Genomic DNA, 22,649 nt, shown 5'->3' with positions numbered 1-22,649 from the left:
CGATTATGCCTTTTAAAAAATAAAATAAAACAGATTCGTCCTATTACTACACGTTTATATTCACAAAAGAATTACGTTAGCTAAATCTAACACCCGCGTACTTATGTAACAAGACCGTGGCTGCAATGAAGAGGTTGAATGTAACGCGATTTCATTCCCATGCAGCCCAAATGATATCATTTTCCATAACGACTCCAACGAGACGAGATGATAAATCCGCTTGCAATTGCATTCGTTCGGGATACACTGAAGACGGAGAATGCGAAACCTTACCTTATTTTTGAACTCATTAAAAATCAATCGAGCTTGATGGCGCACACAGTAATTTGTTTTATTTCCTGATTTTGCTTATTGCACTACTGCAGGTTTAGCAATTTCATGGTAATACAATTTAACCTGGGCTTAACCCCTCACAGTCAAGCTCCTTATTTGCACAGTTTATTTACGTTCTAATCAGGTAACTTTTGATTTTTAGATAACGCTTTTATAACTGAATCCTGTTCAGCAATTTTGCGTTTCAAATTCTCAATGATAGCCAAAAGTTCGTCAGGATTGGGGACAGTTTGGGGCCCCAATGTGGGTGTTGTTAGGTCCGAGTCGAGATAGGATATGACTTCGGCAGCAGACGGGCGTAACGCTCGGTCACGAGAGATCATTTTAACGATTAAATTTGCCTAAGACAACAAATTAGGTAAGATGGACTGATAAAATTTGGGAATTATATTACCATATTAGGCCACTTAATCACAATCTCAACTGGTATTTCAGAACGAGATCTCAATGTTTCGATTGTTTTGTATCGTTCCATGTCTGTTTCAAAAGGGTTGAGCAATTCCAAACAAACAATTCCAAGACTGTAAATGTCACACTGTAAAAACCAGATAAAGAAATTAATATAAAAGAGTTGTTTTAACATATTTCTTCACCAAACCTTGGCGTCCGGTTCTCGACTAGCCAGTTGTTCTGGTGCTAAAAAATGCAAAATTTTAAATCTATTTTTATCAGTTGGTTACAAATAGAACCAACCCCCTCTCCGAAATTATTTAAATATTTTAGTAAGAAATTCACTAATTTCAAAAAACAGACTCCCAGACAGCCAAAATAAAACAAAGCTCACACGTTTTCCAGACAGAAGTTATTTTTTTGCAACACCTAGTGAAATCTTAATAACGCGTTGAATAAAAGACACATGCAAGGTCCAGGAAAGGTCATAAAAAATGTATACCTGCATACGTTTGAGTGCCAACTCCTCTAGTAGCAGCACGAGTTCCAACTGCTCAATTAATTAAATAATACATGAAAGGAATGACATGGCACAAGCAGAAAGTTCAAGCTAAAGCGAACTTACAACCTGGAATTTTAGTTGATATCGCACCATTATTAGGGACATTCGTGAAGTTAAGCACTGCAAGCCCGAAGTCTCCAATTAAGACCTGATTCGCTGTTGCATCCACGAATATGTTCTCCGGCTAAGATTAGACAAGAAAGTTACCATGTAAGTTAAATTAGTAATTTAGTTAAAAAGATTATACTTTTATATCGCGGTGAATAATATTGTTGTTGTGAATATAATTTATTCCTTGAACGATTTGGCGAAATATCGACAACTCGAGATCTATGCTATTTAACACTCTTATCCTTTCATTTCGATGTTTCAACCAACTTCGCAACGTTTGTGGACATAACTGCATCTGAATATACAGTAACATCGCAGGAGACGGAAAAGATCGATTGAAACGCCAGTTGCTGCTCAACACGACACTGTGATTTGTCGTACCCACTTCACAACGGGTCTGAGAATAGCAACGTGAAGATGAATTCGTCGGTGTATCACCTTCAAATATAATGCTCTCTCCTTATTAAAAACATAAGCTTCAATAACAAGAATAATCATTGCAGTGTCTAGTTTTCTTACCATTGGAGCTAATAACCATTTCACAATTACTGGAAAAGGATGAGGTAATATTTACTGTGGATCTGTGTTGAGACGAAATACTGAAATCATTAACATGCTGAACGATCCCACTGGAAAACGAAATGAAAAATTACTGACTTGAACAAAGCCTTCTTTGAAAATGAAAACTTACTTCGGAGTCTGTGGAGGACATCTTTCAAGTGGAGAGACATTCGTTGGAGTTTCACTTTCAAAAACAACACTATCACCTTTCAAGTAACATAAGAAAATCAGCTTTCCTAACTAATAAGAGTAGATAGCTCAATTCTTTTTTTTTTCTTACTACTAAATGAATCTAGAAACGATGATTTTCGAATTCTTTCACGGGATTGGGAAGAGCTTATCACTGTGGAAAGTCGGTCGTCTTGAGAAGAAGTACTTATGTCATCCATATGCTGAAGGATCTCACTGTAATAAACGACATTTGAAAATTATTCGGACTTCAAAAGAAGGTTTCGCAACAATTAATATATGTACTGAAATGTTTGTGTTGGACAATATTCCAGCCACGCACTCTTATACGCAACTATGTTTGGATGATGAAGTTGAGAAAGAAGTTGCACTTCACGAAGAATTTTGGCAGCAGACTTTGGCCTAGAAATAACGAAAATTGAATTTTTCTTTATTATTTCAAACTAGAAAAACGTTAGGAAATAAAACACAATAAAATACCCGATCAGAATTTTCTTGATTGCATATTCCATGTTATCGATAAAATTGTAAGCTTTATAAACAACACCGAAGCCACCAGCTGCTATAAATTCCATTTCTTTGAAATCTAACTGGTAACGCGATGTAAACAAATGTTCACTGCCATCAGATGAGCTCCTAAGAATTTATAATGAAAACTTTCTTAGATGCTAAAAATGGGTTTTCCATGGAACAAGTAGTTACCAAATATTTCCAGCAACTGGAGATGGATTTGCAACAACCAATGAACCACCTGTTATAGGTGTTTGCCTACTTGTAGCTATCTGACGTTTTGCAAGGCAAAAGAGTTTATTCAAGTCTGAAGAAATTTTCAATCTCACTCCTGCCATTTCAGGGAATCCAGCAGTTGGTGGTAGAAGACGAGAGCTTATAAAGTATTTTCTTATTGCTGGATATACAGAACATAAGAAATATAGGTATAGAATTAAAGTAATGAAATGAACTCACCATCATACAGTTCTTTTTGCTTAGCTGAATCAGTTTCGTGTATGGCGCACATTCTTTCCAACATACACTCTATGAGCAATACATGCGGGAACTGATGACGGAGAGTAGATGCTAGACTAGTGGATTCTTCTATTGGACCTGAAATCATTAGAAAACGGAGATGAATTGTGAGATCTTCTTTAGAAATAAATACCATATCAGCTCTAAAAAAATCGCTTTAAGTGTAAATTGAACAGATGACCTCCATCAAAGGTAGTTATAGGCACGGGTAGAAAACTCATTTCTCTTTCAAGTTCTCCTTCGATGTGAACGAAATGTAATTGTGGTACTCTTCAGTCTATGAGGATTTCTCATAATGTTGTTCACACTGAAATCTATCTAGATTGGTTGAGCAACACTAGAAATTTGAGAAGTTCATCCATACATCAAAAATTATTCCCTCCTTCCATCAAATCATTAAATCCAAAGTAAAAACAACTTCAAACTTCGGATCACTAATTTTCTTACATTTCAAGCAGTTAGCAGACTACTTCATCAGAAGGCAACGCCGCCAGACGGGCGAAATAACCTTATCGAAATTGCTAGAACGTTGTGTCGCTGTCGCCTGTGTGGTGCTAGTAGCGCTATAATAAATAAAAAGAAATCGCAAAATCGGAACAAGGAGAAAATAAATTGTAAATCACATTAGTTGTATTTTATATTGAATAAATAAGAAAACGCATAATTGATAACGTTATAACAACTGATGGAATAACAAGATACTGGATTCGTGGAATCATTAGTGCCTTTAGTGGAACCCTCGGGACGTTTTCGGTTTTCAGTTTTTGCTTTTTGGTCATTGGTTGTCCTTGAACTCGCAACGTGATTATCGTCACTATATTTCATATTTTGTTTTTAAGTAGGACCTAAAAGGAAGAACTTATTGTCGAGCTTAAGGTAAGTTGGAAATTGAAACCATTTTTTAGTGAACGGAGTGAAGACTGAAGACTCCAGTGATATGCATATTTGACTCAACACTCAAGAACGGGTCACGTTTAAGCTTTAAGGCGATGTGCATTTGTTTCTAAGCCCACTGCCCAATCAGCTGATCAGTAGTTCCTCACTTTCTTGTTTCGGGCGGCAAATTGGTCAGTATTTTACACGTGCTGGACAAACACAGATGACTTTTAGTTTCCTCATTCTCATGTGTTTTCATATATCTGGTAAGTTAATTGGTCCTTGTAATGTTATTGTGGAATGTGATAACTTAACCAAAACGTGATAAAGAGCACGTGAGTTTGTGATTGATTTATCGACCACCCACTTTAAGAATAAGTAGCATGTTCACCTTATTATTGTGACTTGGATTAAATCATTAAAGTATAGTTCATAAACTAAATTGAAGTAATCATGCTGCTGCTGTATTTTAATGACAAAAAATATGTGCTTCTTTCATTTAGTGTTATTTTGAAAGATCTCACACCTTACCAGTTTTCTGATTGTATTAAATTTCTTATTAACTACAAGGTTCTAAATGCAATGTATAAATAACTTCAAAAAATTGATTTTGTTGTTAGATAACATATTTAACTTGGGAGTTGTTTGATTGTGTTTCAGGTTTACAATTTTCAGTAGAATTTACTGATTGATTGTGAGGATGGAAAGGAAATCTTTTGGCTTCACACAGTCGAGGTTTATGACAAAAAAACCTTCACCACACAGAAACAGTGAGACTACTACTGCATCTCCCATTGTTACCCCTCCTGCCAACCCTTTCTCTCGTAAGCCACCACAGAACCCTGCAACTTCTGGACAAAGTAGTGAAACAGGTGAACTTGCTCATCATGAACCTCAAATGGAAATGGGGGCATGCTTTCCAGGTTTCTTCCATAGCACACGGAGCTCACCTACCAACCGTCCAAGTCGATTTTTTTCACCTGCTTCGAAGAAAATTGAAGAATATCCTTTCACACCTACTATCAAATCCACAAACTGGCGTGGTGATGACACGAGATCGCCTATTACACCTGCGGATAGTCCATCACCTCGTGTGACATCGCACCCGACCTCTTTTGAATCTAGTGGTGAAGTGGAAGGACTTTTCATCCATCGACCACATATCAGCGCCGGTCTTCCAAGTTTCTTCCAACGTCCATTTAGTTCACCCGCTTCAGAATTTTCTTTTACGCCTAAAAGGAAACCAACTGTGGCCGAGATAAGTCCTGACAAATCTTCATCCCCCATCGGGTTTGCTAGTAGCAGTGTTACGCCTTTTAGTACACCATCACGATTTAAAGCAAACAGCTTCTTGCATACTACAAATAGAAGCTCTGAGGTACAGTTGAGCCAATTAAACTAAAGATTTTTTTACAATTTTAATGGTTTATTAAAAAAGCAATTGTGTGTGTTAAAGCAGCAGCAACTACCCATCGAAACTCAAGACCAGCAATTTAAAGATGAAAGTGGAGCTTCTGCAGGTGCTAACGATTCAGAACATTCGGCCTTCTATCGATTCCAATTAAACGAAACAGTTGATAGTGAAAAACCTTATTTGGACGATAGTAATAGTATATCCTTAATCTATCTCTATTGTTAAATGTTTAATCCCTCTTTTTCCTTTACCAGGGGAAAGAAAAAGTAGTTCAGACTGGATGAATGAGTCTTCATTTCAATCTGACCAAGAGAAAACCTCATTCGAAAGGGAAGTGCGATCGTTAACCGAAAAATTGCTAGCGGCCGCTGCAAATACTGAGTCAAATACCAAGGCAGAGAACACATCTTTAAAGAGAGAATTAAGTAAGTCGCAGCAGCAAATTTGTCATTTAGAAGCGCAGTTTGATGAGCTGAAAAAAAATCAATCGGAGGTATGTACTCACATAGTTTCAAAAATAAAAAAGGAAACTAAGATTTCACTTTCATTTTACTTCTGAAGGCTATCAAAAGAGCCAGTGATCTGTCGCGTGAAAAGGAAACGTTGCATAGTCACATTAGAAACTTACAGGAACAAGTTTCCGCTGTCGAAGAGCAACTTGAACAGAAGCAAGGTCAGTGTGAAATGGTGAATTCACAGTTAGAAGACAAGGAGCAACGGCTGAAAGAGGCACTTGAACGCATTTCGACGCTAGAAGAATTATTACGATCATCAGATGAACGACTCTCTGCCCTTCAAACCCAGTTGCAACAAGTTCTAAGTGAACGCGAAGCGGTAATTATTAATTATTTTTTTTTTTTTTTAAATTGAAGTTATCAATCGGAAATGCTTTATTGATCTTATAGGCGGAACATAAAGTAAACGCACTAACTGGGCAAGTTGATTGCCTCCAAGAAAATCTCTCTACTTTAGGATTAACGATGTCCAACGCTGAAAATAATTTTCACTCTGCCCTGAACGACTACAAAGACAAACAGGAGAAGCTTGCGAAAGAGCTAGCCAACTATCAAATTACGGAATCTGCCTTGAAAAATGCTTGTACCGACTTTGATTCTGTAAAAGAAGAACTCGGAAGCTGTACTAATGAATTGATTAAGGTTGTTGGCTCATAATTTGACGATCATAAGATTAATTTCATTTGACGACTAATTTCATTTTCTCTCAGGCGCGAGCAGATTCTAAAGCCATTGAGAAAGAGAAACTTGAATTAGAGGAACATTTTGCTTGTCTCAATGAAAAGTATTCGATTTGTGAACGATCGCTGTGTACTGCTCAAGAAAATATCTCTTCACTTGAGTTGACACTCAGTGCACTTGAAGCCGAGATTCAACAGCTTAAACTTCATTTGGAAACGTCTTCTACAGAACTCTCCGCTGTACGCACTTCTTTCAAGTTATTGATTTGACACTTTTTTATTTTTGTTAATCCTTTATGTAGACGGGAGAAAAAGCGTCGAAATTTCAAGAGGATAACGAGGTGTTGCGTTCTCAGTTAGATTCTTTGCGGAAAAATTTTAATGATTCTGAAGAAAACCTTCGATTGAACTTAACTAAAGTACAACAAGTACTCGATTGCGAAATAGCAGCGCACACTGAAACTAAAATGTCGGCAGTGAAGATGTTGAGCGATACTAAAAATGCCTTGGAATTTCAAGTAAATGAATTGCAAGAAAATTGTGTAGTGGTTGAACGTAAAAAAGAATTAGTCAAACAAGAACTCGACAGTGAACGATCGGCACACAGTGAGACTAAATCTGACTTAGAACTATGCAAGAACCAATTAGAAGAAGATCGGAATCGTCATTTATTGGAATTGTCTAAGGTACTTAAAACTGATAAAATTTGCTGTTTATTACCCTATTTAACCCTAATTATGTGTAACTAGGTCCAGGATACTGTAAATATTTTGAAGGATGAGAAAAATCAGCTGAAATCTGAAATCGACGAGTTCCGGGGAAATTTGGTTGCGGCGTTCAGCCAAAATGAATCAATTAAGAAAGAATTGGACAACGAAAGAACGGTGCACAACGAGACAATGTCATATTGGAAAAGTTGTAAGGATCAACTGGTAAACGATAAATATCAACATTCTGTCGAACTATCCAAGGTAATTTTCTGTTGCATTATTTGCATATTTCCATTAACTGTATGTTCCTACCTAATTATCTTACATCTAGATTCAAAATGCGATGAAGGTGTTGAGCGACCAAAATAAATTCCTTGAAGCTCAAGTAAATGAATTGAAAGGAAACATAGGAGAGGCTGAGCGCCAAAATAAATCGATCAAGCAAGAATTGGACTGTGAAATAACAGCGCACCAGGAAGCAAAATCAAACTGGAAACTTACCCAGAATCATTTGGAAGACGACCAGAACGAACAGTCAGTCGAAATATCGAAAGTTAGTTCTAATGCCGAATATACACATAAATTATGTTTTGTTCAACTCCATTTAAAATGTCTTATACTTAGCTTCAGAGTACTTTGCAGATAATGAACGACCAGAAAAAATTCCTGGAAGCCCAAGTTAATGATTTGCAGTGCAAATTGGTTGCGGCTGGACGAAATCATGAAGCGATCCGAGAGAAACACCTTTCGTTTGAACGTCAATTGGAATTCTCAGCAATAGAAATTTCAACTGTATGCTTTTCCCTGTACATTTTAGATTAACTTAATCACAAAAATTTCGTCCATTCTAGTTGAGGGTAGAAGCTCAAGAGCAATCCAACAGAAATAACGAACTCCAGGCTCAACTTGATGAAATACGGATGAAATCTGCATTAACAGAAGATAACTTGAAGGCAGCATTGAGTAAATCTCGCAAGGAGCTCGATTCGCAACGAGAAACTTATCAGGAGACCGTGCGAAATTTGACGGAAGCACGTTTTCAACTTCGTTCCTCAGAAAGTACATGCAACGAAACTCTTTTCGATCGAACCAAGGTAAAACTGTTAACACCTTTGTCCTCTTGATATTCTGTGTCAGTCACATTTTTGTTTTAGCTACAGGCCGAAATAGCCAATCTCTTGAACGAGAAACTGAAAATCGAAGAAAAAGCCCAGTGTTTGGAAAGAACAGTGAGAGCTCAAGAGCAGAATATTGAAGCAGTCACAGAAAACAATCTCAAGCTAATGAAGGACAAACTGGAAATCGAAGAAACAGTCAAACGTCTGGAAAAGGAATTAAGTTTTCAGGAGCAGAATCTGGCCGTACTTACTGCAGGCAATGCTTCTTTGAAACAATCGCTTAGCGCTTACGAAGAATATATAAAAATCACCCATCAAAAGTGTCAACTCGTTTTCACTGAAAACTCTGGAGTATAATTTTCCATCAAGTATTTTCCGCATTAAACTGAATGTATAAGTAAATTTCTTTTTAGGCTATGAATAATGCAAGAAATCTGATAGATGAAATTAAAATATTGAACGAGAAAATGGAAATCATCCGACAAAATGCCGAAGTTGTTGATGAAGATTTTAAGGATTTAAATTTTTCTTTTGAAAAGTTCATAGAGACGAAGAACTCCTCCTTTATGGAAATCTGGGAACGTCTACAGGATAAACAGTTCTGTCTTACATCTTCGGTTGAAGCGCTACAAAGAGCAACCATCGAAAAGTCCTCGGTTGGTACATTTCTTATTGATATGGTTATCAAAATTAAAGAAACTATGTAATTTTAGTTGGAAAATGAGATATCCGGGTTGAAAACTGAAAAAATGGAGTTCGAGAACAAAATCAAGACGTTAACAGAAAACTCAGTAACATCGGAATCTACCCAAGAAAAACTTCGAAACAGAAATGCTGTTCTAGAGAACATGAAATCATCAGCAAGTCAACAGATTTTAGATCTTCAAAAGCGCGTGCATTCAGTAGAAGCTGAACTAGCCTTAGTATAATGCAAAACCTTTTCTGATATACCAAATTTAGTTCTCAACTTTTATGTTTCTCCCAGTCAAACGAAAAAGCCCAAGAACTGGCGAAGGAGAAATCGAGTCTGGAAAATCAACTAGGTTCATTACGCCGCCAGTTGCAAGCGTCCCAGGACAAAAGTGAAAAAACTATTCGAATGCTGATTGCAGATAAGGAAGAGCTTGAGAAAAGCACCAAAACACTGACAGAAACCACAGTTAAGTGGAAATCTGCTTACGAACAAATGCGCAATCGAAACTCGGCTCTAAATAGTTCGGTGGCTTCGTCAAGTCAGCAGATTTCAAATCTTCAGCAAAGTGTCGATGCTCTGGAAACGGAGCTAAAATCGGTATAAAGCATCTTTCTAATATATAATTTACTTCTTTTTCAGACTTTCTTCTCTTTTCAGTCGAATGAAAAAGCTAGAGATTTCTGTGTGTATAAAACAAATCAGGAGTCTCAGCTAGGATCACTTCGCCAACAGCTGCAAGTGTGTCAAGAGAAGTCCAGTCGGGATTTGGAAAAATTGCGAACCCAAATGGAAATCGAAAGAGCCTCTCACGAAGACTACAAAACGCGTCTTGGCGTCACTATCAGTAATCCTCAGGAATCCAAAGTGCTTACGAATGAAATTAAGCATGGATGCCCAAAGGTACGCATTAGTATTCGCAAAGGCATATTGATTATAATTTGATGTTTTATTGCATAACTTGCAACAGTATCAGGATGTTAAGTGTTAACACATGCACCTTTTGATATTTTGGGTCAGGTCGCGAGCAAATTAAGTAAGAGATTCGTGAACGATAACCAAAACTCGAATGCTCAGCGAAATGAAATGCTATCAGCACCATCAGTTGTCACCAACGAAGAATTTCAGAGACGACCGTTGAACGACTGTCGTACGCAATTAGAAACGGGGAAGACGTCACATAAAAACCAGTACATCAACTCGGAAAGTCCTTCAAGTGAATTGGGTCTTGCAAACTGCCTCGAAGACACCGTCAACATTTCTTCTAAGGTAAAGGCTTGATTTTGTGTTGAAACTTATATAGTCTGGGTTTTTAATTGATAGATATTATTAGCTATTATTTTTTTATCGCCACACGAATAAGAGTATGTTAATGTCCCCTATCTCACGAGATTACTATTGTGTGACCGTTATTCTCTCTTTGATTTAAAACCAAGCTTTTACTATGCTCAGAATAAGGCCGCAGACAAACGGGGCAGTGAAACATTAGCAACGGACGGAGAAAATAAGCCGGTTGAAATTGTTGAAGAATCTCCACCTTCGGTTACTCGAAAGTTAAGTTTCAAATGCAAGGTGGAAATAAGCCTTCTCGAGTTTTTATTTTTATTTTCTTTTTTATGTTTAGGCTGCTACAAGAAGTGCGGCGGCTGCTGCCAAACGACCACTTTCCGTTATTAAGATAGAATGCGAGGTTTTATTTCTAATATTTTTCGCCTTGGTCTTTTTTGGTTTAATTTGTTCTAATTCACTCTCTTTTAATTTTCTTAGTATTCTTCTAACACCAGTAGCAACGAGCAACGTGCAACTGAGATCAACAATGAGGCATACGCAATTCGTGGGCGGAAAAAGGTATTGATCTCTTTCTTTCCTTTCGTCACGCTCTTAAATTTTCTATTTATAATATTTCAGTTGGTTCCCACTCCATCTCCACCATATGCTTTTCCGACGCCGTCGCCAATATCAGTAGATAACAAACATGTCCAACAGGTTATATTAGCACAACATTTTATATTTCTAAACCAAGGTTAAAACATTTTTCATTGTTTATGCTGTAATAGAATCCAAAATCACCGGCAAAAGTTGTCAGAGCTCGAAAAGAAGAAGCTCAAGTCAGCGCTAACGATTCCTTCTCAGCGACACCTTTTCCACCGGCTAAGCAGACTTACGCCCGAAAACGCTTATCGATGACTGCCCGTACCTGCAAAACCAACTCAAGTCCAGTCCCTCCCAGCCCGCTCTCAGCTCGGGTAGCTAAGAAACCTCGTAACAAGTAGATTTATCTTTTTTGAAGAGAGATCAACATCCTTATTGAAATAGGAACTTTCAAGTAATGGATAGGCAATTTTCATTCGAATTAACTTGGTGTTACAAATTGCCAAAAGCTTTTCATTTCTTTTTCTCGAGTTCCATAACTTAAAAAATGTCTTTAATGTAAGTTGGATTTTGTCAATTCCTCTCTTGTGTTGGCTGCTAGGAAGGTCATTCAAGTGTTGCCTTTTTTTGTCAGTCATTTCGTTCCCTCCTTTCATCCCCTTTGTTCTTTGAAAGGAATACATGTGTTAAATTCCCGTACGCATTACTCGATTTTTTTCTACTTAAGTTTTAGTTGTTTTCTCCCTGAATCACAATTTAAGTTTAAGCGAAAATTTTAAAAAAATGTTTAACTTTATGTTAAGGCCGGATGGTGGAATGGAAACACTGCTTCACAGTTCTTCTGAAAGTTATTTTACCTTGGCAGTTGGGAGTTAAGGTAAGATCTTAAGAGTTTTTATCAAGGAAAGGAAAGGACAAGTGAACCACAGATCGTAGTAGATATGCCACGATCTTTTCGGTATCGACATGCCGTGTAATTAATTTAATTTAAACTTTGCAATCAGGCATCTATTATTTAATAATTAAACGTGAAACCTTGGTGATGTCGCCAATTAACTTCAGCAGTCTGAAAGCCTCCCTCTGGGCTCCGGCTCTCCTCCCAGAGACCCGGAGGGAACCTGGGATGCAAGGTGCGTAGCATAATAAACATGAACGAATGAACGGAACGGCTGGATTGCTTTCCAATTTGAAGACAGCTCAACATTGTCCGAATATTGAATCCTACGAATACGGAGATAAATGAGAAATGAATCAAGTAGGAACAAGTGGGCACAGTCATTCGAAGTGAATCAAAATGGTTTCCCCAGAAAGTCCCATAGTGGTTGTTGATGAAATGCTGACGGACACAACAAACTGGTCGACGTTCACTCGTGAAAGACAAATCCCCCAACGAGACGGTTCTAAAATATGCAGACCTGGTAAAATACAAAGAACGCAATAAATTCAATTCAATAATAATAAATCATTTTTTAAGTAGTACTAATGAGAGTTCCAGTGAATGAAGTGGAAAGGACGAGCGTAACGAGAAACCGGCCATCAGCTGAAACATCAACACTGGCGTCATTGTGGATTTTGCATTTGGGAAGGACAATGTTGGCCTAAGGATCGCGGATGTCGGGGATGTATTTGTCTTTCGCGCAGAAATCCCAGGCCTGAATGCGGTACGTCAGATGAGCGCTGAGTGACATTTGTGATTTCACATTTCGGCGAAGAGTACAGTATTGTTGCCCTGGGCCTTGTTCGGCTACCCGGAAGCAATTCTGGAAGCTCCAGTTCCACCTCCCATAACATGTCTGACACGCGGGAAAGTCCTCCAAGGTGGCGGGACATTGTAGGGACTGCCAATAGTCGGCGAAGTGAGACTTTCTTCTGCCGCAGGCACAAATCCTTCGCCTCTCATCGCGTTGGAGAAACGCAAGGGAATGACTGGGGAACAGCCAAAGGTCCAGGCCTGGGTGGAGTTCCTGGAAATTATCTGACGTTACTGCCGGCTACCGATGTTGTCGTCGTTGCTGGTGGTGGTTGCGGAGTAGAAGTCACATCGGCCGAATCAGTTGAATTGATTCCGTGTCGGGAAAAGAAATGGGTGATATTTCCACCATAGTCGAAAGCCAGAGACGATAACGAGTTCTGTCTTGGTCATACTCCGCTATCCGGCGCTCCTGGCTGTTGAGATCTGGGAGCGTTGCTGCTTCCGCCGCCGTTACCCATATTGTTTTGCTGCATATTAATCACTTGAGACAAATATTCTCTCCGCGGAAGCCTGTCAAATGAATTATCAGGTCAAAAACTGTGAGCCAGCGATTAACGTTTTGTTCATTTTCCGTTTACCTCATTCGCTAGTCAAGGGTTTCTCGACTGTCGCCAACGATTCGCTGCCGTTGCGGCGGGCTCGGCCGTCACATATGAGACAGAGAGTGAGCCAATAAATACAATTAAAAAAAACAAAAAAAACAGTAAAATTAAAAATTAATGATAAAATAAAAAATTTCCAAAAGAGACGAATTTTACCAGTGTCTGTATCGGAAGAATCTGTCTCCATCTTTGTGAAGTCCAAATGGGCGATAACGGAATTTCAATGTTTAGACTACTAACCGTTCCTTGGGTGGTTGAAAAGTTTGAAAACAATTCAAGTTGCTACTTCTTGATGAATACTGAACAATTTAGAAGTGCCAATAACATGAGTCCAGAGAGAGCCTATCAAATAAAAGAAAAAGTAATTAATGAAAAAAGTAAATAAAGAATAAATTATTTTCATCAATGTCAAGATAGTACTACAACTTGTCAATGTGCCTGAAATGGGGTAGTAAAATAATCATGTGATGCTTACCTGTTTCCAACAAATATTTTGATCATAAGAGTGATGTTTGGTAGCTAAAGTTGTGGTTAGTATGAATTATCCAGAAACTTGATGTAAACTGGGAATATGAATGCCAAATGGTCCATGAATAATGAATATCACCAGACAGACACACTATCTAGCAATAGTATAATACAGAGATGAGTTTAACAACAATGGTGTCAGTTGACAAATGTATCTATACTAACTATACTACATCTATCTAGCTATCTATCTATCTATCTATCCATACTCTATACTACACTATCTATCTATATTTGCTTACATGTCACATGTCATTAGCACTCATACTCTTTGGGGGAGATTGAATAATCCAATCCAAAGCGAAACAATTCCATGTCACACTTTTTCACTTCTTGCACCCATGCGATCTGGTTATAACCACGTGTAAAGTTGCCAAGGGTACAACACCCAGGTATGATGATTGCGGATCGAGAAACAAAATTAAAAATTGATTTGGACGGATATTTGTCGATGAATAATTTAATTGTTGAAACTTTTGATCACATGCTGAAATGAAATCCTAACCGACTCTTCTGAGTTCTCTGGCTAGCGTCCAACACTCCAACGAGAATTCTGACATTTTGGTGAGCTAAGAGCTTCTTCAAAACCATACCTTCATTCAAAAACGAGCAGAGAGCAGACGTATACTTTCGTGGAACGAGAAGCGGCCTTGCCAATTTATGCAACTCAAACCGCCTAATGGAATATTTTTAGAAATGCGACATCAAAGATAAAAAGCACCGAAATATAGCGGACTATATGGCACAGCTAAAGTAAAACCGCGGTGTCTTGATGTGTAGTACGAACAATTGAGTTTGCAAATGCATTCCTATTTTCTATATTCGGGGACGTTGGCAGAATTCAGTTTGGCGACTAGAATCCATACAGGAAATTCGATATATTTTTATGATTAGAGTTAGAGTTAATAGATATTACATCTCAGAATCTAGTTGCAATAAATAGATATAATTTAACATTTTCCGTTGTGATTTCTATGCCTCGTTCCTACCGGAACCCGGAACCTTTCGGCTTTCACGGCGTCGACCATTTCTAAATAATTGAAAATGAATTCCTTCTTATTTTATGTAGTGTGTATTCCTGTTAGAAGATAATGCATAAATTAATGGAGGGGTAACCAGATTGGTCGGACATTTGGGGAGAAAAATGGCCACAGGCCATACCTTACATTACACTATAGAGCTAATCTTTGCAAGACCAATTGGGAGAAAAAAAAAATCGGGGAATAGAAGTGGGGGGGAAGGTATAGAAAATGCCACATATCTTTGATAACAATAGTTGAGCACGGCACCAGATATGGCCTTGCACACTGGTCATTCTGCGAGACAGTATTTTTGTTGTGAAAATCCCGACCGATAATACAAAAGCAACAACAAAAGAAACAAAAAAATACTTTGATCAAGAAGTATAAGCAACCTGTCAACTGCAAGGCAACACACACGCGTTAACATAAGAATAACATTAACTTGCACTCGTTGACGCTGCCACAGTATAAAATAGACGAATGCTGAATGACCAAGAAGCGTAAGGCGCTGTCCGGAGAAATGATCCGATTCGAATAATAATAATAATAAAAAAAAAAGATCCTTGATTGATGTTTAAAAAAAAAATAAAAAAAATCGAAATACATGTCGAAAGTGTGTGAAAAAGTAGGAGAAAAAGTGTGGAGGAGAAGGAATCGGGAGGAGAATTGGGTATCGTCAAAAGTCGGGTGCTATTTACAGCGAACTAGAGTCAAGTCTCAAGATCTTGGGCGGCATCGTCAGCGTTGGCAAATCATCCGTCACGTTCATTTTGTTTGGTTTGATTCCTTTCATCTTGACATGAAAAAAGACAAGCGCACAAGTTGTATCTGATAATTTTATACTTTCTTTCGTATAAATTAAACAAGTCGGGGAGAAATAGTCAATAATGCCATATAAAGAAATAGATAACAATTAAAAGAGCCAATAGATTCCATCACAGACCAGCTGGATGTCACCTGTTGCTCTCTCTCTCTTATTATTATTTTTTTTTTCAAACAAAAAATAGTCGTCTTTTAGTCCCGTCTCGTCATTCGTAAAAAAGTCTTGATTGCGCTTGTGGGTTTTTTTTTGTAATTTTTTGTATTTTGTGAATTTTTTAAATTTTGAGTTTTCAAGTCGAAGAGATGGTCGTTTTTTGAGTTGTTTCTTTTTTCGTCAGATGTAAATAAGATGTAAATAAGATATAATAAACGTCTTTGTGTTTGTTGTTTTTGTTTTTTTTTGTTTGTTTCTCATTTGCTTTCGTCGTCCGACGTGTTGGCAACGTTTGACTCCGACACACCCAGAATCGGAGCGTCTCGTGATTTGAGGGGGAGAGTCAGGGGAGAAAAGAATAAATAAAACAAGGTTACAATAGATAGAGCAGGTGGGGATGGGGGGTGGGGTGGGGGGGAATGGGGAGGGAGGCTAGGGAGGACTCGGCTGGGACAGCAGTCTCATCATCAGCAAAGGGGAGGGAGTTTTTTTGTTGTTATAATGATAAAATTAAAAGGTGGTATAGATAGAGGTGGAAAAATAATGTAGAAAGTGAAAATCTGATCGATCCAGGGCGAGAAAAACCTCTTTCTACTCTTCATCCTGGCTGTCGATCGTCAGCGCCGATCCGACCGTCAGTTCTACTGGACTCTCTCCATCAGCCTCCGCTTGCTGCTGTTCGTCAGACTTGGCGTTCCTCAATCCGTAGACTTGACCCCGGTTGTAAACGGGGAAGTAATTGGCTGCGCCGGGAACTGCGAAACCGGGAGCCGAGCCACCGCTCACTGGCGTCCACTCGTCGCTCTTGACTGCGTAACCGCCAGCGGCTGCTGCTGCTCCTGCGTCGTAAGCGGGAGCCTGCTCCTGTTGGGGCTCAGCTGGAGCAACCGAGTAGCTGGCGCCGGCATCGTAAGCCTGTGGCTGCTGTTGGGAGTAGTCGGGCTGGGATCCAGCATCGGAATAAGTCGGTGCCTCAGCGGCGTAGCTGGCTCCGGCGTCGTAAGATGGCTCCTGGGGAGCATAGCTGGATCCAGAGTCGTATGATGGAGCTTGAGGAGGGTAAGCCGGAGCTGGGGCTGAGTAAGCTGGCTCTTGTGGGGCGTACGATTGCTCTTGAGGAGCGTAAGATTGCTCCTGGGGGGCATAGCTGGCTCCAGTGTCGTAAGATGGGGCTTGAGGGGCATAGCTGGCTCCTTGGTCGTATGATGGCGCCTGTGGTGCGTAGCTGGCTCCTGCGTCATAAGCTGGCGCTTGAGGTGCGTAGCTGGCTCCTTGGTCGTAAGTTGGGACTTGAGGGTATCCGGCTCCTTGGTCGTAAGTCGGCTCCTGGGCAGAGTAACCGGCATCATATGATGGAGGGGCAGATCCGTAGCTAGGAGCTGGGGCGTATTCAGCAACTGGGGCCTGGTAGACGTGCACTGGTGGGCGGACACCCTGGTAGATGATGATGGGTGGCTTGTGGTAGGCTTTGGGTGCTGGAACGTACACTCCCTTGGCCTTGGGCTGCTCGTATCCGTGGCTCTGTCCTTTGGACTTGGGGGCTTTGGGGGCCTTTCCGTACTGTCCTTTAGGTGCCTTGGGAGCTTTGGGTGATCCGTAAGATGCCTTGGGGGCCTTGGGAGCTCCGTAACCCTTAGCTTTGGGTGCTTTAGGTGCCTTGGGAGCCTTTGGTGCGCCATAAGAGGCTTTAGGTGCCTTTGGTGCTTTAGGAGCAGAGTATCCCTTGGCCTTGGGAGCTTTAGGAGCCTTTGGTGCCTTTTTGGGTTCTTCGGGAGTGATGTAAGCCTCTGGTTGTTGGTAAACGTGAATGGGTGGGTGTCCAGCGTAAACGATGTGAGGAGCCTCTGGTGCTGCTGCTGCCTTCGCCTTGGGAGCCTTAGGAGCTGAGTATCCCTTAGCCTTGGGTGCCTTGGGAGCTTTGGGTGCTGCGTATCCTTTAGCTTTAGGGGCCTTGGGTGCCTTGGCCTTTGGAGCTCCGTAGGATGCCTTTGGTTTCTTGGGAGCGCCGTATCCCTTGCTCTTGATTTTGGGCAAAGAGATCTTTGGCAGCTTGGGGGCACCGTACGAAGCCTTGGGTGCCTTGGGTTTCTTGGGGGCACCGTAAGCGGCAGAAGGAGCGGCGTAGTAAGGATCGGGCTGGTTGACGTAAACGGGAGCAGGAGCTGGAGGAGCGCTCAAGTAAAGTGGCTGTGTGTTGGCAACGGGGTAAGCTGCTGGAGCCTGTTCGTAAGCCGGGGCTTGGTGATCGTAAGCAGGAGCCGGTTGCTCGTAAGATGGAGCCTGTTGATCGTAAGCCGGGGCAGGCTGTTCATAGGCTGGAGCTTGTTGTTCGTAAGCTGGAGCTGGCTGCTCGTAGACCGGGGCCGAAGGGTAAGCCGGAGCTTGTTGCTCGTAAGAAGGAGCTGGCTGTTCGTAGGCAGGAGCCGTGGCATAAGCCTGTCCAGATGGAGCGGCTTCGTACGCGGGGGCAGGAGCTGTTTCATAGGCAGCCGGCTGTGGAGCGTAAGCTGGGGCCGGTGCAACATCGTAATACTGAGCAGGAGGAGTGTAAGGAGCTGGGGCGGCCTCATAAGAAGCTGGAGCTGGGGGAGCAGCTTCGTAAGTCTGTGGCTGAGGAGCGTAGGCCGGAGCTGGAGGAGCAGCATCGTAAGATTGCTGCTGAGGAGCGTAAGAAGAAGCAGCAGGAGCAGATTCGTACGACTGTTGTTGGGGATAAGCTGGAGCCGGAGCGGCATCGTAAGATGGCTGCGGGTAAGCTGGAGCTGGAGCGGGCTCGTAAGATGGTTGAGGGTAAGCTGGAGCTGGAGCTGCTTCATAAGCTGGAGCTGCTGGGGCAGCGTCGTAGGAAGGAGCCGGAGCAGTTTCATAGGCTTGCGGTTGGGGGTAAGCCGGAGCGGGAGCCTCATAGGCTGGAGCGGCTTGTTCGTAAACCGGGGCCGGAGGAGTGTAAGGAGCTGGAGCTGAGGCAGCGTAAGCCGATCCAGCATCGTAAGACGGGGCTGGTTGCTCGTAAGACGAGGCGTATTGAGGAGCCGGAGCCGGGGCGTAGTCTCCCGCTGGCGGGTGGACAACGTGGATGGGCGGCTGGCTATCGGATTGGTAAATCAGGACCGGAAGATCGTGATGCGGAAGTGGGACGTATTTGATGGGGTGTTCAGCCTTGGGCTGCTTGTATTCGGGCTCAGGAGCTCCATATCCGTATCCCTTACCCTTGGATTTCTCTTTCTGTTTGAATAGAAAAAAATGTGATAGAAAATTTATGATTGCTAAAAGAAATCAACAGTTAATCACAAGTCACTAACCTTAGCCTTTTGGGGAAGAGGTGGGGGTGGGAAATAGATGACGGGTGGCTTCTCAGCGGTGTAGACGATGGGTCCGGCATATTTGACTGGAGTAGGGGCTTTGGGTGCTTTAGGAGCCTTGGGTGCCTTGGGTGCTTTGGGAGCTGCGTATCCCTTGGCTTTGGGTGCTTTGGGTGCACCGTAACCGGAGCTGGGTGGGGCCGAATACGAGTCTTGTCCATATCCGCCGCCTCCGCCTCCTTTATCTGCGCATGCTAAATGAAGGGCTATCGCTAAGGATAACAGCCATAAAACCTGCAATTAGACAACAACAAATCGAAAAAAGAAAAATAATTAATTCAATTGAAATGATTAATCGGTCGGTCTCAAATGAGGATATAATTATCCGGAATCACATTGGCTATAACGTGAATGTAGTACAAGTTAACCAAAAAGGAGTCGAGTGTAGGTAAGAACCGGTTGAGGGAACATATGACCACTTCCGGAAAGATGGCCTCAAGCTCGTCGTTGACCGAATTGGCCGGACGCCACAGACATACACACACACACACACACACACTGGGGAGAGAGAGAAAGAAAAAAGGAGACTTTTGGTCGTTTGAGGCTAAAGAATACGGAATTTTCTTTCTCCTCCTTCTTGTGGTTGTTGTTGTTGCAGCCAGTCAGATAGGAGAAGGTCAAGGCTACCTGACTCGATGCCCAGGATGGAGGCGGCGACGGTGGTGGTGGTGAAAGAGGGAGGGAGGGATAAGGAGGAGCAACAGGTGGAATAGTGGCCCCTATGGCAGGTCCCGGAGAAAAGAGGAAGAAGAAGCAAGACGGGCGCGGGCTTTCAACCTGCTGACCTAGTTACCTAACCTAGCCGGCTCTTTCCCCTCAAAAAAAAGAAAAAAGCTGGATATTATATTAGGCGTGTGCGTGTGTCTTTTTTTTTTTCTTTTCTCTCGTTAAGATTCTTTTTTTATTTTTTCAAAATTTGAATAACAACGTGCGGAGGAGAGAATTATGTGAACCAACAGCTGCCCTCGGGGAAACAACACCCACTCTTTAAGGAGAAGAAGAAGAAGCGTGAACTTTTGTCAAGTGACCTCCTTTTTTTTCTCGTTTCAAATTCTCGCTCCTTTTTTAGAGGGGAAGAAAAAACAGGAATTCTTCCGGCCAGCCAGCCAACCAACCAACCAACCACCCTCCAAAAGAAATGTAAAAATGTTCACTAAGCGAGCGACATTTGGCGCAAATCTGATCATTTTCTTTCTTTTTTTTGTGGGTTTAGAAATGGTGGAAATCATTTCGACCTTGGCTGAAGGAGACCGGAGAGCAATGCGGATGGATGCGCTCGGTTGTGGTTGTGTTCAGGAGGGGAGTGTATAGAGAGAAAAGAAAAAATCCCGAAGACCCGTTAGTGCGTGGAATGAGGACGAGAGAGTCAAGGAGGAAGGCACGACTGACCGCAAGGTGTCTCTTCTACCTGATACCGTGTGTGTGTGTGTGCGTGCCCGATATGTACCGTTAGAACAAGTGCATCTTTTTTTTTTTAAGAAAATGGGACGACCTGACCCACACACACACACACACAAACACGGAACATGGTGGAACTTCTTCCGGCGATGACCTTTCTTAACCCGTTTTTTAAGTTCCTACATCCCGATCAAAATGATTAAGAATTGTTTTTAAAAAGACCAGAGAAAAACAGTTACTCTCCCAAGTTCAATTCCACTTTACACGATTTTTCTTTTTTTTTTTCCCGCGCTATTTCGAATGGAACGATGTGGAGGAATTCAAAATCAAAATTCTTTTGTCAAATATTCCAGCCACTTGTTTGATGGCGATGGCACACAGTTCACTGATTATTTCTGGTTTTCTAATCCCGCTATGTTCAAATGATCCTAGTTGCGATTCTTAATTGAAATGTTTAAAAAAAAATTAAAATTTTGCAAAATTCTCCTTCCCAATAATTTTTTTTCAAATTTTCTCGTTTTCCAATATTTGTTTGGGCCAAAATGATCGGACTGGAGGGATTCAACAAATGGATTTACTTTGGATGGAGCGGACGGGATTTGTTTTAAATTGTGAATGATTGAAACTTACGGTAGTATATTTTGACCGTGCCATGATAATAATACAAGAGGTCTTAAGCCTCCACTTGATAAACACGAAACTACACTGACAACTAACTAGGCTGTCTGCCCTTCATGGGGTTTTTATACTCTCCAACCTGTAAGAGCGGCGGTGGCTATAGTTTTCTTCGGCTACGTGTGGATATGGTACGCAGCAACTCCGGCCCTCCGCCGGTCTCTTCCGAGGAGGAGGGTGGAGGAGGAGTTACAAGACACCACATACACACACACACACACCGTGCACACACTTGCTATAGCAAAGCAGCAGCAGCGACCGGCAATCACCACTAGCCATCCTCAGGTGTGTCTTCCTCTTTCCTTCCAGAGGAATGGCACACAAAACAAAAAGAAGAAGAAAATAGCTCACGTCGACGCTCTGCTGCTAATGTGGAATGGAGAAGAGAATATCCGTGCCATTTTATTATTATTACAGTTGTGAAAATTCCGCTTATTCCGGCTGATTGCGTTTGACGTGCAATTTGAGTACGTTTAGGGTCTATCTATTATTTACCATTATTTAATTTTGATTGATTTCAGTTGATCCATAAGGATCCACCAGCAGCTTTAATAAATAAATTTCGCATCGAAAAATGTTTCGATTTGGCTCGCTTGGCGAGCTGGAGAAAGCCGGGCCAAATAATAAAAAGAAATAAAAAAAGGGGACCAGTTGAAAACATTGGAACGTCATGTTGGGATGTGTTTGTTAAGTTAGAGCCAGAAATCCCCCCCACCACCACCACCACCCTCTTTTGTGTGTTGAAACGGGCTGGTCCAAGAAACCGACGGGCCAGCAGGAGAGAGAGAGCCCGATGGCAGTGCTCCACTTAGATTCCATTGGCTCTGCGACTCCGAACCAGGAAGTCGATAAGAGAAGAGAGAGAGAAAAAAAAAAGACCGGCCCTTTGGCTGGGCAACATCAACTAGCTCCTATATAGTAGAGAGGAGAAAGAAGAAGAAGGATAAGCTTTTCTCTCTGTCTGTGTGTGTGTGTGCGCTGTTTCTTATCTTGGACGTGGGCAGCACTGGGCAGAAGAACGCACACACCGATGGCCTTGATTCCTCTCCGATCGGAGACAGTGGCCACCTTATTCCCCCCCCCACCAACCTGTTGCAAACGCAATCGTCCACGAAATTCAACCGAGTACGTCACAGGGGTCGCACAAGTTGACTTCTCGCTATGGCCGCCACCGCCGCCACTTTCTTCTGGAAATCCATATCCGCATCGAAGAGACACACAATTTCACTCGTACAAATGCCCCGATAAAAATTTTAAACCAAAATACCCCCCACGTATGGAATGA

At 41.5% G+C, this 22,649-nt stretch overlaps 3 protein-coding genes and 1 long non-coding RNA gene across 17 annotated transcripts; 1 reads left to right on the top strand and 3 right to left on the bottom strand.

Moving 5' to 3' along the window:
• Positions 1-422: 422 nt before the first annotated feature.
• On the bottom strand, positions 423-3,665 carry LOC124329058 (eukaryotic translation initiation factor 2-alpha kinase 1-like). Of its 4 annotated transcripts, none has more exons than XM_046788010.1 (14): positions 3,354-3,665; positions 3,113-3,250; positions 2,849-3,053; positions 2,627-2,782; positions 2,432-2,548; positions 2,238-2,362; positions 2,088-2,163; positions 1,916-2,025; positions 1,533-1,852; positions 1,349-1,469; positions 1,226-1,273; positions 932-969; positions 728-868; positions 423-674 (listed from the first exon to the last, which is right to left on the bottom strand). In XM_046788010.1, exons 1-14 carry the CDS (start codon positions 3,391-3,393, stop codon positions 450-452), a joined length of 1,860 nt encoding a protein of 619 aa, XP_046643966.1. In that variant the 5' UTR covers positions 3,394-3,665; the 3' UTR covers positions 423-449. The 4 variants fall into 4 exon arrangements, with proteins under 4 accessions (XP_046643966.1, XP_046643964.1, XP_046643965.1 ...); XM_046788008.1 differs by having other exon boundaries at positions 1,533-1,855; positions 3,354-3,664; XM_046788009.1 differs by having other exon boundaries at positions 1,352-1,469; positions 1,533-1,855; positions 3,354-3,664.
• Positions 3,666-3,925: 260 nt separating this feature from the next.
• On the top strand, positions 3,926-11,747 carry LOC124328982 (restin homolog). Of its 9 annotated transcripts, none has more exons than XM_046787840.1 (23): positions 3,926-4,048; positions 4,709-5,426; positions 5,487-5,658; positions 5,717-5,955; positions 6,024-6,296; positions 6,368-6,619; positions 6,688-6,897; positions 6,960-7,343; positions 7,407-7,628; positions 7,699-7,920; positions 7,992-8,159; positions 8,219-8,461; positions 8,522-8,836; positions 8,899-9,141; positions 9,199-9,408; positions 9,471-9,776; positions 9,837-10,079; positions 10,197-10,445; positions 10,629-10,730; positions 10,801-10,866; positions 10,944-11,024; positions 11,085-11,162; positions 11,234-11,747. In XM_046787840.1, exons 2-23 carry the CDS (start codon positions 4,749-4,751, stop codon positions 11,447-11,449), a joined length of 5,172 nt encoding a protein of 1,723 aa, XP_046643796.1. In that variant the 5' UTR covers positions 3,926-4,048; positions 4,709-4,748; the 3' UTR covers positions 11,450-11,747. The 9 variants fall into 9 exon arrangements, with proteins under 9 accessions (XP_046643796.1, XP_046643801.1, XP_046643799.1 ...); XM_046787845.1 differs by lacking the exon at positions 3,926-4,048 and adding an exon at positions 4,087-4,239 and having other exon boundaries at positions 8,010-8,159; XM_046787843.1 differs by lacking the exon at positions 3,926-4,048 and adding an exon at positions 4,087-4,239 and having other exon boundaries at positions 7,998-8,159.
• On the bottom strand, positions 11,472-14,506 carry LOC124329264. Of its 2 annotated transcripts, XR_006916702.1 has the most exons (6): positions 14,174-14,506; positions 13,879-14,026; positions 13,380-13,745; positions 12,529-13,311; positions 12,084-12,463; positions 11,472-11,932 (listed from the first exon to the last, which is right to left on the bottom strand). It is a non-coding gene; the product is annotated as an uncharacterized LOC124329264 (long non-coding RNA). The 2 variants fall into 2 exon arrangements; XR_006916703.1 differs by lacking the exons at positions 11,472-11,932; positions 13,879-14,026 and having other exon boundaries at positions 12,002-12,463.
• Positions 14,507-14,984: 478 nt separating this feature from the next.
• Positions 14,985-21,425, bottom strand: LOC124329010 (extensin-2-like). 2 transcript variants are annotated; one of them, XM_046787912.1, is made up of 4 exons: positions 21,320-21,425; positions 19,232-19,525; positions 17,142-19,154; positions 14,985-17,102 (listed from the first exon to the last, which is right to left on the bottom strand). In XM_046787912.1, exons 1-4 carry the CDS (start codon positions 21,341-21,343, stop codon positions 16,521-16,523), a joined length of 2,913 nt encoding a protein of 970 aa, XP_046643868.1. In that variant the 5' UTR covers positions 21,344-21,425; the 3' UTR covers positions 14,985-16,520. The 2 variants fall into 2 exon arrangements, with proteins under 2 accessions (XP_046643868.1, XP_046643867.1); XM_046787911.1 differs by having other exon boundaries at positions 14,985-19,154.
• Positions 21,426-22,649: the final 1,224 nt, after the last annotated feature.

Source organism: Daphnia pulicaria, chromosome 3, assembly GCF_021234035.1.
Source record: "Daphnia pulicaria isolate SC F1-1A chromosome 3, SC_F0-13Bv2, whole genome shotgun sequence".
Taxonomy (NCBI): Eukaryota; Metazoa; Arthropoda; class Branchiopoda; order Diplostraca; family Daphniidae; genus Daphnia; species Daphnia pulicaria.
This window is presented reverse-complemented; position numbering and strand designations above follow the sequence as displayed.